Raw genomic sequence first — 14,044 nt, forward strand, 5'->3', positions numbered from 1 at the left:
TTTAAAGCCAGCTACTTTCTTCCTCCTCCAAGTAATTGAGACTCGAAGCAACGTATTGCACGTTCTTCGTTTGTTTTCTTTTTTCTTTTTCTTTCTGCGATTTCAACACGTGATACGTGTCTAATGTACAGTATGTATAAACGAATACATGTTTCTCTTTCTATATACAAATGATATAAGGGTTTATATCGTTTATATCTAAAAGCAACTTGGGCGAACTCATACGTCGGAACAATTACTTTTGGTACTGTTTCGTGACCGGTTCTTCGAACATGCATTCAAATAAAATTCTTATCATCTCTTTTTTTTTCATGCTCTGTATTATTAAAAAATCGCCTCTCGGTAATTAACGAGGAAACAATGCTTTGTAAAGCATTTTCCTCGAATTGAATTTAACTATTGACGTTAAGATGATACAGGACGTTCCAGGAACCGATCATAGGTTTTTCTGCTGCGACTGGTACACTAGGATACAGGGTGTGTTTAAGGTACGCATTATGGATTTCGTTATGCTACCTTAGTCTAAGCGTATCAAGGGACAGAGCGTTGGACGGGTCAAGGTTACTACAGCCGAAAATCGACATTATCGGCGATTTAAAAGCCGAAAAAAAAGAAGAGAAACTCATCTCTACAGAAACAGCGATTACAACAAGTATGGTTTAATTCTGACACTGTTCCATATTATTCCTACAACATTTGGTTATATCTTTCCCAGTTGAAATTTTATATACATACACGGGTTGTACAGATTTAATATTTAACGCCGTATTTATAATATAATATTTATAAAGTAAGATAAAGAGACTCCGAATGATGGATGCTAAAGTTCATAATTCTTTTTCAGATTATAACATTATGAAAAATCGAACGAAATAATAGTTCAAAATTTGGAAGTAATATAGAATGGAAAATAGATAGAATGGAAAATATTCTTAATTTCTTGATAGCGATGATTTCTTCGGCATTAGCTCCTTCCAATCGAACGCTCGTCCCTTTTGACAACCTCACACTCACTCTCTCTCTCTCTCTCTCTCTCTCTTTATCTCGTTCTCACTCTCATGGTCTTAAACTAGTAAAAAAATGTGAGCCTTTCTTCCTATTTCCTCTCCTTCCCGGGTGTAAAATGCGACAAAGAGGGCGAGCGTGCGAGACGCGTGGATATACGATGGAGAAAAGTGATATGTGTTCTCTTATAACGCATCTAGGAAAAACCAACGCTCTTTCATTTGTCTTTACCTTTCTTACTCTTCTTTCTTTTTCCTTTTCTTTCCTCTTTGAATATACACACAGCAACACGAACACACACACGCACACGAGTTTTTGATATTGTGTTCGATAATGAGCTGGGTTTACACGACGCGCTACGTAGATGCAAATGACGCGGATGGGAAAAAAGCGCGCGATTGATAGAAACGAAACGCAGTTTGAACAAGAAGTGGTTATAACCGGTAAAGAAATCGACTTTTGATTTGCCTCGCTTCGTTCGACATCCGCTGCCGCACAAAGCCGCTTTCCCCTCTATATTTATATACGAGTATGTATATAATTTTACATACATATTTCGATTGTTATATAGGTATTATTTTTGCTTTTTAAACGACAGAGAATATACGATTACTGATTTCAATTCTCTGTCCGAGAAAATTGATAAGATGATAGAAGCTGAGTGGTGGAATAATGAAACGAATAGCGGAGGAACGAGATGTCGGCAACCTCGAGCAGGCCTACTAATTTTAAACGAGCTGTTGCTTGTTTCCGACGCACGTCACTTGCATCTGGTAACTTTTCGCGAACGCAGCCTTAGACCTGTACAAAGCTACTAAAAAGTACATGTTTTACGTATATGCGTTTGCACGGACGAGTTTCGTTTATGAATAAATCGAACTGTTTATCGTGTTCATCTGAGAACGAATTATAGATCAGCGGATTTAGATAATGTCGATAATCTAACGTATCAATATTATTCGAACAAACTTGTACAAAATGTAAAAATCAAAATTATAGAATATTAAAATAAATCGAGAAACTTCTTTCCGGTATCGAATTCTAATTGGAATATTTAAAAATTTAACAAAAACGATATTCCAACGATTTTTTTAATATTGAAGCGCTATTGATGTTCTATTTTATAATAAACTATACGCAGATGCACAACGACGGAGCATTTCGATTTATCAGACACATTTGTCACCACATGGTTTTGTTTTTGTGCTTTATGTCGTTCCACTCTTTTCTTTTACATTTATTTCTCTGAAATAACGAACATGATTCGCGTCGATTCGGCTTTCCTTTAGGATAATAACCCATATCTCTTCCCTTCGTCGACTTTTCGCATGAGAACTCCCATAGTCTTTTTCCCGATACACGGTCAGTAAAGTAAAGGCACGCGATAAAAAATGGAAGGATAAGGTCAAAGAGGTACGAACATGATCGCGGTGTCATGCGTTTTTCCGCCTTTCGATTACGTTTGATGATGTCCGACCGTTACCTTTCACTGTACGACACACCACGTGATTTTCATCTCATCGATCGATTACATTAAAAACTAATTAACGCAAAAAACCGAGAACAAATAGAATTTTTAATTAATATAATTATTTACCAACTACTTACTATGTATATCTTTCGAAAAAGAACGAACTCTTAAAGAATACAAGAAGAAAAAAAAGAATTAACTTCGGAAAATTTTTACTAATCTAAAACAAATCGATTACAAGTAAATTTTATTATAGATTATTATAGCAATTGCGTAAGAAACTTTTTACATAACAATTTCATTTAACTATAAAGCGCAACAGAAATTTGCTAATTGATCATACTTGTGCAAGTATGAAGAGCCTCATGAATAACAAGAAAGATTATTTCAAATTTTCCGATAATAAAAGCGCTCTTTTTCCACGTGGTATCGCTCAGTTGAGATTAATATGAAAGCCCTTTACGAAAAACCTTGGGAACGTACGTTTTTTTCAAAAACGAATCAATCTTTCATTTATTTTTAAATACGTGTCTAATCCAATAGTATTCTAATTCATAAACTCTGTCTTTTTTTCTGTTAGAGACTTCTAAATACAAGTTATCTTATTTCTTTTTATATACCAGGTAAATCTTAATCTTTAATTTAGTTAGTTATGGTTAATATTCGTGGAAATTCGAAAAATCGCGGTTAACTCGTTTTTCTCTTTTTCTTCTATCCAGCGGTTTTTCTTTCTCTGTCTCCCTCCCTCTATCTCTCTCTCTCTCTCTTTTTTTGGTTTTCTTAGCGTACGTACGTTTATTGTTTATGAGATGTGTGTATAAAAAAATATGAATTGTTTCATTTCTTCTATTTAGAGGTAGATACACAGGAAACAGAAGCAGTGTTCTTATCTTTTTTTTTTTTTTGTTCAGTTTTGTATCTTCTTTACGCAGCTTTCTTTCCTTTTTTTGCATGAAAACTATTGCTGAAGAGCCTGACTTTTCTTCTTTTTCTTTAATCTTAGTCACGTCTCGAACAATATTTTATCCATTTATCTTTCCCTCCCCCTCCCCCCGTTAATTCTACGTTCTACGATAGCCTGTGAATCAGTAATAGTATTAGGGAAACTTATCTTTCGGGCGAAAGAAAACGATCCGCGACGAAGTGAGTACAATGAAAAACGGATCTGCTACCTTTTGTGTTCCTCAAAACGAACATCGAATGTTTCGCCAGATTATTTACAAAATATTTACGTCATGTGACAAAATAATTTAATAAATTTTCTTTTTTTTTTATCTACAATCCCTAGTCGCTATAGAAAAACACTTACGAGTTCGACGTGACAAAAGAGTGATTATCCGATCTACGTAAAAAGACACGTAAAGCATATATATATATATAGGTTAGAAAGATCGAATCTTTTCTTTCCTCTAATCAGTTTACTCCACATAATGATATATCTTAACTTGTTTGCCGCGAGAAAAAGAAAAGAAAAAAATGTTCACGCTATATTTGGTTATGTGCCCAAAGAGAAAAAATACAAAAAAAAAATTACTTACAAAATCAAATTGGCTGTAGTGTATGTCTCATTGTGATAGGAGCGCGTTTATGCGAGTATATATGTACAATTCGTAGGATTAAAAATACAACTATCACTATAATAATAATAATAATAATAATAATAATGATAATAATAATAATGATAATAATAATAATGATGATAATAATAATGATAATAATAATAATAATAATAATAATAATAATAATAATAATAATAATAATAATAATAATAATAATAATAATAGTAGTAGCAGTACTCGTGATAGTAATAAAAACTGGAACGTTAATGGAAAGTAGCGATTATAGTTTTGCGTATTACGTAAGTAATTATGTACAGAATAAACTTGACAATTTGACAAAGTAATAATATGAAAAGGAAAAAAAACAACAAACGAACATTAAACACGATTAAACTCGAAGCGCATTGATGAAACAAAACGAATACATTAAGTCAGACTTTAATCTTGACCTGAAATGCGTGATAGCTTTTAACAAATCTCCGAAATTTCCTTCATTGCTTTCAATCTTGATTGATTTGCTCATTACTTGTTATTATACACTCTCTCTTTCTCAAACCTGTCAGACTTGTCTATTCTCAAGAAAAAATAATGGAATAAACGCAGAAACGTTAATTCGCATTGTAAAAATGTTGCATGCTGCAATTTTAAATCGTGTACTTTTATTGCGTGTGTGTGGTCCATTTCTTGACACCAAACACCCTGACAACATACCCTGAATTTTACTATGTTTTTTTATCCCCCTTATATTTTTTTCTTTTTTGTCTTCCGTGTTTCATTCATTCCCAATCCTCTCCTCTTCGCAAAATCGAGGTGATCAACCGTGACATACTAACGACTCGGTTAGAGAAAAGGCGAGAAATGCTTGTCAACAGAAATTTGCACAAACCAGCAACGTGATCGCTGGAAGCTCTGTGCCGAGTAGCGTCCCTGAGATCCATGACAGTTGGCGCTAGTGTACTTGAGCGGCTTGGCGTCAGTCGCTACCGGTACCGCTGTTTCCGAAGTATTCTCCGGCATCCCCGCGACATATTGGACACGTTCGATTTGACTGTAATCAAAAAATTAATAAATTATGGTTATTAATTGAAATTTAATTTAGGCAAGTCTTAAGCCTCAAATAGTATTCTTAGTTTATAGATGATTATATAATAATTAATTTCAGGAAGTTCTTCTACTGTTAGTTTAGTATGTAATAGAATGAATTGATGATCCACCACAAAAGTATCAGCCTCGATGTATATAGTGGATCGCTAATGGTCTATATAGAATCGTATTATTCTCAATAAACTTACTTTAAGCCACTTGTCGATGCATTTAGAATGGAATTCGTGCGAGCACGGTAGAACACGCAGTGACTGCAGAGCCTCAAAGTCGCACATGCAGACCACGCAGTTAGTTTGGTCTCCTTGGTGCGTTTCCGCGTTGAATTTATACGAGGGTAACTGCTCCACTTCAGCCCGAGTCAGTCCTCGTGGCTTAGCTTCTCCTAGTCTCTCCGCCAAAGAGAGCAGTGCTTCGTAATTTTCGGTCGCTGAGTCTGGCGAAGATAGTTCCGCCTGACTGTACGGAGATAATGGTGGATTGCTGAGCATTGCGCTGTAAATTGCAAAATTTTGTAAATTAAACGAACTCATCATAAATGAGGTTGAATCATAATTATCCATAGTAGAGATTTTTTACAAATCCTATAATAATTCTTTTCTATTTGTTTAGTCTATATTTTTTATTAATATCAATAGAATGTAGATATACATTCATATTTTTGCGATTGCAACTAAAAAAAATGGGACCCGAGAGCATTATACTTTGGATGTGTATTATATTATATCTAATATATATATATAAAATTAAAAGTCATTAATGAAGTACAACGGGGATTTTTTTCACTCATAGACATGAAGATGTCTATGTATTTCCTTGGGCAGCACCGATTGATATCAATAGTAACGACAAAGTGATACTTACAAGAAGTGTAACAGGAATCCTGAATAAGTAGCCGGTGCTATCGGAGGCGTACCTCTCCATCTACTCGACCTTGGTCGTCTGAGCGTGTGAACGTTGGACGGTGTGCGCCGAGTTCTGGTTTGAATCATTTCCAATTGACTGTTCCTCGTTTCTGATAAGAATATAGGAGTAGGAGTAGGAGTGGTAACTTGAGTTAGAGCTGGCGGTGAATACGAGTGTGGTAATGGTAATGGGGCACCGGCTGTAGCTCCCACTCTATGATGATGATGGGATTCTATTAACTCTAATTCAACTTCTCGCTGTAACAAAGAAAAAATGAAGAACGTTAGATAAATGTTTTCTCTTAGTAATGATAAAATATCCTGTATACTATAATAATTTGTCTTAACTGGTGAATCGTACCTGTTGGGAAAGTTGATGGTGCGCAGTGTAATGAGTAGTATGGACGGGTGGAGGAGGCGCGTGAGCGTGATGAAGAGCCGCTACAGGACCTCCGGTTGGTGTTGGGTATCCTCTGGATGCAGCGCCAACTATTGAACCGACCAGGCTGTGGCCTGGGTGGGTCGGATGAGCCGCTGAATAGTGATTGTGATGGTGGGTAACCTGGGGAAATATAAATTTATCTATTATAATATTCTAAGTATCTTAAACTCTTTTAGGAATTTAATATAAAAATACTATAACATTCAATTAAAATTAAAATAAATTAAATGTTCAGATTTATATATATATATATATAAAGTTACTCAAATTTTATATACATATAAATTTAGTATCTTAACAAGAAATACCATAAAAAGAAAAATTTTGTAAACACAACAAAATTTACGTTTTTTCTCCAATGGATAATATATACGAAGATCATACAGAAGGAATATGATGTCATATTTTTATAGAGGATTAATTTCTGAATTTGTTCAAGATTATTGACTATTATAAAATTAGTTGCGATATTGATTTTATAAAACATTTACCTGACACGAGTGTGCGAACGCGTGTGCTCCGGTCGGTGTGTATATGCCGTGCAGCTGGCATGGGATCCTGTAACCTGTCGCCTGAGGATGCCAGAGTGGTTCTCCGCTAACGGCAACCCCCAAACCGGAAACACCGACTTGCCCGACGTCTACGACCACAGGGCCGTTTGCTCCTTGCGCGGGATGGTGTCCCGTACCAGGTGGATGATGGGGATGTGTCTGATGCGCGTTATGCATATTATGATGCGAATTATGCATATTATGGTGCGAAATGTTATGATGAGAATTGTGAATCCCATGGTGGGAGTTGTGAATGGGCGGATGAGGGGTATGACCGGGCACGAAAGGGTAAGACAAGCCGAACGAGTCTGTGTATCGTTGATAACGATTTCTGATAGTTGGACTGCCGCGTGTCGACATGTGATTTCGAGGTGATCGCCTCTGGGGCGCCGTTGAGAACTCCCATGGCGGCGGAGTAGTGTGCAATGATGGTGTAGGCGAGGGTGGCGTAGTTTCACGAACTTCTATTCCAGAAACGGCACCGTTGCGGGATATTCGACGGCGCTTCCTCGAAGGAGATTCACTCTAAAATTATACCGATATCGATCTTTGCATTGAAAGTAAAAAATTGTAATGGCACGATCGAACAGAAATTTTGGTAAAGTGCACAGATGTATACCTTTCTACCATCGTCTTGACTAGGCTGTCTGTAATATGGCGGCGATGGCTGGATTTGTACAGGACTCAGAGGTAGCTGGTTTGTCGCTGAAATAAGGGTACAAGAAATAACCTCTCATTCACTTTCAGCCATAGGGTCAAAGAAGCTATTTATATGTATACAATGATTGTACACTAAATCAAAAATCTATAAACAGCACACTACCTAACAGTCAAAAGTAATAAGAGACCTACCAGTTACATCTATTAGGAGATTCTAATAAATTTTGTTTCATTTAATATTTCGTATCATAAGTAGAACACAGATTTATGATAAATAGATTACGGACGTTTATGCATTTGTGAGAAATTGAAAGGTGTAAAAATGCACAGAACATACATAACATAACAAAATAGTATCCCTTATGACATTTAGTTGTTGAAATTTCAAACATACTTTTCCTTAGATTTTATTTCCTTAGTTGCATCATATGAATATGAATTTACATAAACATTCGCAGTTTAATAATAGAATAACTAAGAGATAAAAACATAGAAATTCGATCTATACTAAATATCAACATGTGTCGCAATATTTACTGGTATTATTAATGTATACATGCATATATGTGTGTATACGCTACTTTAAATATGCATACTATCATATATGCATGTATAGTATAGTATAGCATATATAATAATATATGTTTGTACAATGTATCTCGAAAGTCTAAGGATACCTTGAGAACTCCTACGATATTCCATATCGACGCCGCTAGCTCCAAGACCTGGACTCATGTTCAATAATGGACCACGCATTGCGTTCTCCTGCGAGTACATATATCTTTTAAGAAAGAAAACACACAGATACTGACTCGTAGATAGCACAGAAGGAGGGGTTACTTACTTGCCCGCAAATGTTAATGTGCAACGGTGGAGAATTGGCCGGTGGGCCCACGGACTCTTGTGGAAAATGAGCCGGTGGACCTCTTGATTGCGGACTGTGCTGCGGGGGCGGTTTGTACCCCACACTAGACCCGCCTACGTTCCCGTGATACGAAACTTCCTTGCCGTTTGGCCCGGAAGACGTACCGACGCCAGGACAATCCCTAAATACATAGAAAATTGTTAGCGGTCATATCAGAAAGGGCGACGAGTGTCGACGTTACCATGAAATCAAGGTGTTTGGCATCACATTGCATAAGACACTGGTGCATAAGATTCTGCAGAACTTTTGGAAATAATATTTTTTGAAAAGTTTCAGAGACTATATCTGTGTAAAATTTTATATCAGATTTAAAATAAATAATAAATAACAATTAATTCGTAATAGATCGGAATTACAATTTATTAGATCTAGATCTTTTCTTAGATTTATTAGATTTAATTTGAAAATTGGAATAGAAGAATTTAAAGATCGTAGCAGAGTTAATGCAGATAATGAGGATTATTCGAAATTTATAGTAGTTAACAATTCCAGTAATTCCACAGAAATTCTTATAGATCGTTTAGAATCATTGAATTACATTACATTGAATTACAAGTACTTTCACCGTAACGTCGATATACGCATAACTTGGAGTTCATTTTTCCTCCTTGAACACGATTTACGTCAACTCTTGATCATTCACGTGTATCGATCTATCGAACAATTAATATGAGTGCTGCTGATCGGACGATTCCTTAATATATGACACAATTTGATGTAATAATAAACATGATTTTCTTCTACTGTAGAATATAGAATATTAGTATCGTAACGACAACGCACCTGCTGTATCAATTTTAATACTAGAACTATCAGAGTCATCAAAATAACAAATTACAATTTTTTATAGAAATTTCATAAATTTTCTTCGTATATTTGCAAAGAATTGGATTTGCATTTTTGCGGATTTCAATGAGTTTTTATAAATTATATAAAGCAATATTTGATTTTAAAATATATTTTTTATGTAACTGCCATTTTGATCTTTCGACATATACGAGGTTTATATTTTAGTCAACGGTATCTGTAATGCTAATATGTTTACCGATTTAAAATAAAACAATGTTCGTTTGACTAGATACGAAACGGGAATAATATTATTGTTAGTAACGCGTAGCTGAATAAATTCCATATTATGGGCGTGTTTACATGAATCGTGTACGATATCCATAAAATATCAATATGGGATGAATCCATTGTAAAACGTAGTTTTACTTTTACGGAAGTTTCCAGACGAGATAGTAACAAAAAAAAAAAAAAAAAATAATAATAATAATAATAATAAAAAACACGTGACAACCAAATACACGCAATACGAAGAAATGAACTGTATATCGTCAATTTGCTGGAAAAGTAATATATTAAAATAATTGTGTCACTTTTCAAACAAGTTGACAATACTTATAATTATTTAAAAAATAGTTGTCATTCGGTGGCATGCTAAACAAGATAACCAGTGAAGAGAAGATTTAAACACGATATGTAGAGTACAGAGAAAATAGAGACGAGGAGAATGAAGAAGAAAATAATAATTCAAACAAGAACAAGCATTCGTTATGGCACAGAAAAAGATCATAGTTACATATTCTGTTAACGAATGCTAAAGATTGTTATTGATCTGTATATACATAATACCTTCAAGGTCGCGTGCTGTATGGTGTCTCATGCAGCTATGAACAGTTTCATCACAAACTCGCGAAATATAAATTTTACGGGAAAGATATCATATTGAACAAAAATAATTAGCCGCGCGATATATTCTTACAAGTGTATTTAATCGTGCCATATATTTAGTTGTGTGAACATGTGTCATGTTTACATATTGTCGATTTACTACAAGAATAACACATAAAAAGATTGTCAATTTCGAGATATTTATAAAATTAGCTGAGCAATTATTTAGCTCTTTATTAGAGTACGAGTATCATAATTACGTAAAGATCAATGTGCCAATTTGTAAAAGAAAGCAAATATTCTCATTATTGAGTATTAGAATATGTAATTAATAATTTTCTACTTTAAACTTTAAAGTTTACTTCTACTATTTGTTAGTGTCATTCTTTTAGCAAATCGATATGTATTCATCCTTCTATATTACATACGTACAACATGTGTGTATGTACAGGAGCAGTATCACAAAATCATTTCAATCGAACAAGCTAACATCTGTATTTTTCGCATGCACACGTGTGTTTATGTGTCGCATGGTTCGTAGACTAGAAATACCGTGTTTCCAACTCGCGGAATGTTAATCACAGTAACAAACTCGGAAGACAAGCCCGAAATTCGATGAAATCGAGAGGAAAAGAAAAACGAAAGTTTCAACGAACTGGCGGACACTAAACCGTGCATGTGAAAACGAAAAAACACCACGGTTGCATCTGTAGCGTCGCAACTCGAGGACAACGTTATGCGCGTTTATTATCGTCGATTAGAATGGTCGACTCTTCAATGTCGGTTACTCTGAAAATTAAATACACACTTACTAGGCGTAACGCGTAACTCGAACAGAAAACTTTCGCGACAATCACTCCCTTCCATATCGATCATTCATGTTGGTAAATGCGAAAACCTATCGACGAATGTTCGATTCTCGATCGATCGATAGCGTAACAAAGTGACCTTCTCAAGAATTACACCGATGTATACGTAATTCTCGACGTTACGAACAGTTATGTAACCATATAGGCAAATAAAAAAAGTCTAGCGATAACAAATCGTAACACTTTCGATTACTTCGTAAAGTGTAGTTTCGTATACGAATGGGTTGCGCAGCATCATACGATGCTAACTCTGAAAAAGACTCTATCGCATCTTCTCGAGAATTTTTAACTTGGCTGTAGAGTCGACTGTGGAGTCATCAACCCCGCGAAATTTTAAACTGTCTGTAGAGAGTAAAGTATAAAATAATTTTAGAATATCGAACTTTTGTTTAGTTTTCTAGCATTATGAAATGTCCTATATGTAGTAGATAGTCGCACGAACATAGTACAAAATAAAATAACAATTACGTGTACGAAAATCTAAAGAAAAATATCTTTCACAAAAACCTAAAGAAAAAGCAGAAGGATGTTTGCAAAATATGAAGTTTATGTAGAAACGTAACATGTAAAGAAAAAAAGAATGATATTGCAAAATTTGTGATATAAGAGAATATTCTAATATATGCACAGAAGGTGCACCAGGTTCGTTATTGCAATGATATACCCGTTATGGAAGCGTGGTGGTGGACATTGTCGATACGGGTATTCCTTGTTGCCGGTGTATTGCTGAGGTATCTGGGCGTGCTGAGGGTGCTGATTATGAGGGTGCCATCCACCGCGGGCGTGAGGGGGCGCTGGGGGTCGAGAGTGGGGCCCTGCCGGGGTGCCAGCAGTTACTACGGCCCTATAACGTCCCTGCATGCCCAAGCCGCGATGCTGATGACTCCCAGGGCCGTTCATTCCCTCCCCCTTTGCTCTGTCTCGTTTCGATCCTATTATTCTACCCTTTCGTTCTCTTTCTTCCTTTTCCGTCACTCCTACTTTTCCTTTTTTCTTTTTCTTTTCGTTTTCTCTCTTTCACAACGAGAGCCACACGGTATCGCTCCACCTCTTTTTTTTCTCCCTGCTGGTTTCGTTTTCGTGGTTGAAACGGGAGGACACGACACGGCAAGGCGGAGGAGGTTAACCTCGCTTCGTGATTTCGCCCGACCTCGTACACGTTTCTGGCCCCCTTCAGTTCGAAACGTGCACGCCGCACGTTAACTCCTCCGACTCCGGCTATCGAGAGAGAACCTGGCGAGATATTCGAACGTTACACGGCGAGAAGAGGCTAGATGATCGAGAGGCGATTTCCACCTCGCGCGCCGTTCTTTCGAAATGTCGAGAGAACATCCGAGCTCGCCGCCATGTTCGAGTGTTGCTCGAAACGCCAGAGACGACGCCGCTGATCTCAGGAGCCCCGTACTTTTGTCGCGTCGCGTACTTGTTTTTAAAGAGAAATGGAATTGCGAATTTTTTTTATCTCTTTAATGTTGTAAGCATAACGTAAATATAAATGAGATGTAAGATTATGAAAGAAAGAAAAAAAAAATGTGTAATTTTCGATAGGTAGTGTGAAGACGAACAAGCGGCGACGTGATCTAAATATGTATGATATCGCGGAATGATTTTTGGTCACGTACAAAGTAGTAACAGCCGATAATAAGAACAGAGAATGTGTCTTAGAAACAAACATACCATGCAGTAATACATTGTGATAATTGTATATAAGAATAAAGAAAATGTATAGATATATAATATATATATATACGAGAGGAATTATTAACTGTTTTACTAAAGCTACATCTGGCGAATCTCGCGGAGTTCGCGACTGAAATAGTTCAATTATAATTAACGATAGAAACACAGCGATTTCTATTTCGAAATATCATCTTTGTTAAACTACGTGCTCGTATTTGTTGGCAAAGTTTGAGTGAACATTCGCATGCTTTTTCCGGGCAACTAGAGCTCAGAGTGGCGACGAGTTCGGATACGTTTCCGGTGTAAGAAAAAAAGTCTCCCCGCCACCTATTGGTCCAGAATCGAATTTCAGGGGTTCAATGATTCAAGAAAGATAATATTAATTACGTTTCAATGAATTCAAGCAATTCGATATAACACAGCAGTACAGTTTTAAAAGACGCTTTCAAACTTTAATTATTTCAGTTAAGGTTCTGAACTGTTAACTTTCGATTCTGGTCCAGATTGCGTCATTTAATATCTATGTAACAAAGCTAAAAATAATTTTATGTCTCTCTTATGCTTAGTTTAATCTTTGTTACTCTTTTGTGTGTTCAATTTCTTTCTTTACAAAAACCACGATCTCGTTGATCTTAATTTCTCTCTTATTTTTTTAAACCTTCATTTTATTCGTTTACTTGTTTAATTTTTTTTTTTGTGAAAGAATAATACTGCCATTGATGTTTGTTTCTCTCGCTCGCCGTTAGCAAACGTTCACGCTCTCGTCATCGTGCTCGCGTATCCCGTCATGAAAAGGAGCGAATCGCGGTTCGCGCTTGCAACGTATGCAAATCGTGCTTAATAATTCCGTAGGAATATTTATGAAATCACCGTTCGTCGATTTTATTGCTCGTTTATGCACATGTTGACGTCGTCGTCGAAATTCAAGAAAAGAGATAAGAGGGAAAAAAGAGGCAGAGAAAGAAAAAAGAATTGCGGGATTCGATGCGAAGATGAAAATTGATAATCATTGAAATTTAAATTATCATTTGTTAACCTCTGTTTGGTCTAGCAATGCACGAGCGACGTTATACTACTCGCTTGATTTTATACAGGGTGTTTCAAAATCTTGGTTCTTTTTTTTCACTTGCCATAATATTATTTTAAGATTATTCCATATTTTTATTAATTTTGCCACTTCGCGAGAAAAAAAGATCGTCGAG

The 14,044-nt window shown here is 36.0% G+C and overlaps 1 protein-coding gene across 8 annotated transcripts in view; it reads right to left on the reverse strand.

Annotated features, from left to right (window-relative positions):
* Nucleotides 1-2,706: 2,706 nt before the first annotated feature.
* The window catches only part of LOC100651818 (E3 ubiquitin-protein ligase RNF38), a 36,876-nt gene continuing 25,538 nt past the window's right edge, over nt 2,707-14,044 (reverse strand). For 5 of the 8 annotated variants that reach the window (XM_020866782.2, XM_003401256.4, XM_012317081.3 and 2 more), the window contains 9 exons: nt 11,827-12,395; nt 8,539-8,740; nt 8,372-8,459; nt 7,654-7,739; nt 6,975-7,559; nt 6,403-6,603; nt 6,001-6,299; nt 5,328-5,631; nt 2,707-5,083 (listed from right to left, as the gene is read on the reverse strand). In XM_020866782.2, the coding sequence (XP_020722441.1) occupies nt 5,009-5,083; nt 5,328-5,631; nt 6,001-6,299; nt 6,403-6,603; nt 6,975-7,559; nt 7,654-7,739; nt 8,372-8,459; nt 8,539-8,740; nt 11,827-12,062 (2,076 nt within the window). In that variant the 5' untranslated portion in view covers nt 12,063-12,395 and the 3' untranslated portion in view covers nt 2,707-5,008. Of the gene's footprint in view, nt 5,084-5,327; nt 5,632-6,000; nt 6,300-6,402; nt 6,604-6,974; nt 7,560-7,653; nt 7,740-8,371; nt 8,460-8,538; nt 8,741-10,725; nt 11,050-11,826; nt 12,396-14,044 lie in introns of those variants that run through there. The other 3 variants (XM_048412323.1, XM_012317083.3, XM_012317084.3) reach the window with 2 other exon arrangements.

This window comes from Bombus terrestris, chromosome 15, assembly GCF_910591885.1.
Source record: "Bombus terrestris chromosome 15, iyBomTerr1.2, whole genome shotgun sequence".
NCBI classification, from domain to species: domain Eukaryota; kingdom Metazoa; phylum Arthropoda; class Insecta; order Hymenoptera; family Apidae; genus Bombus; species Bombus terrestris.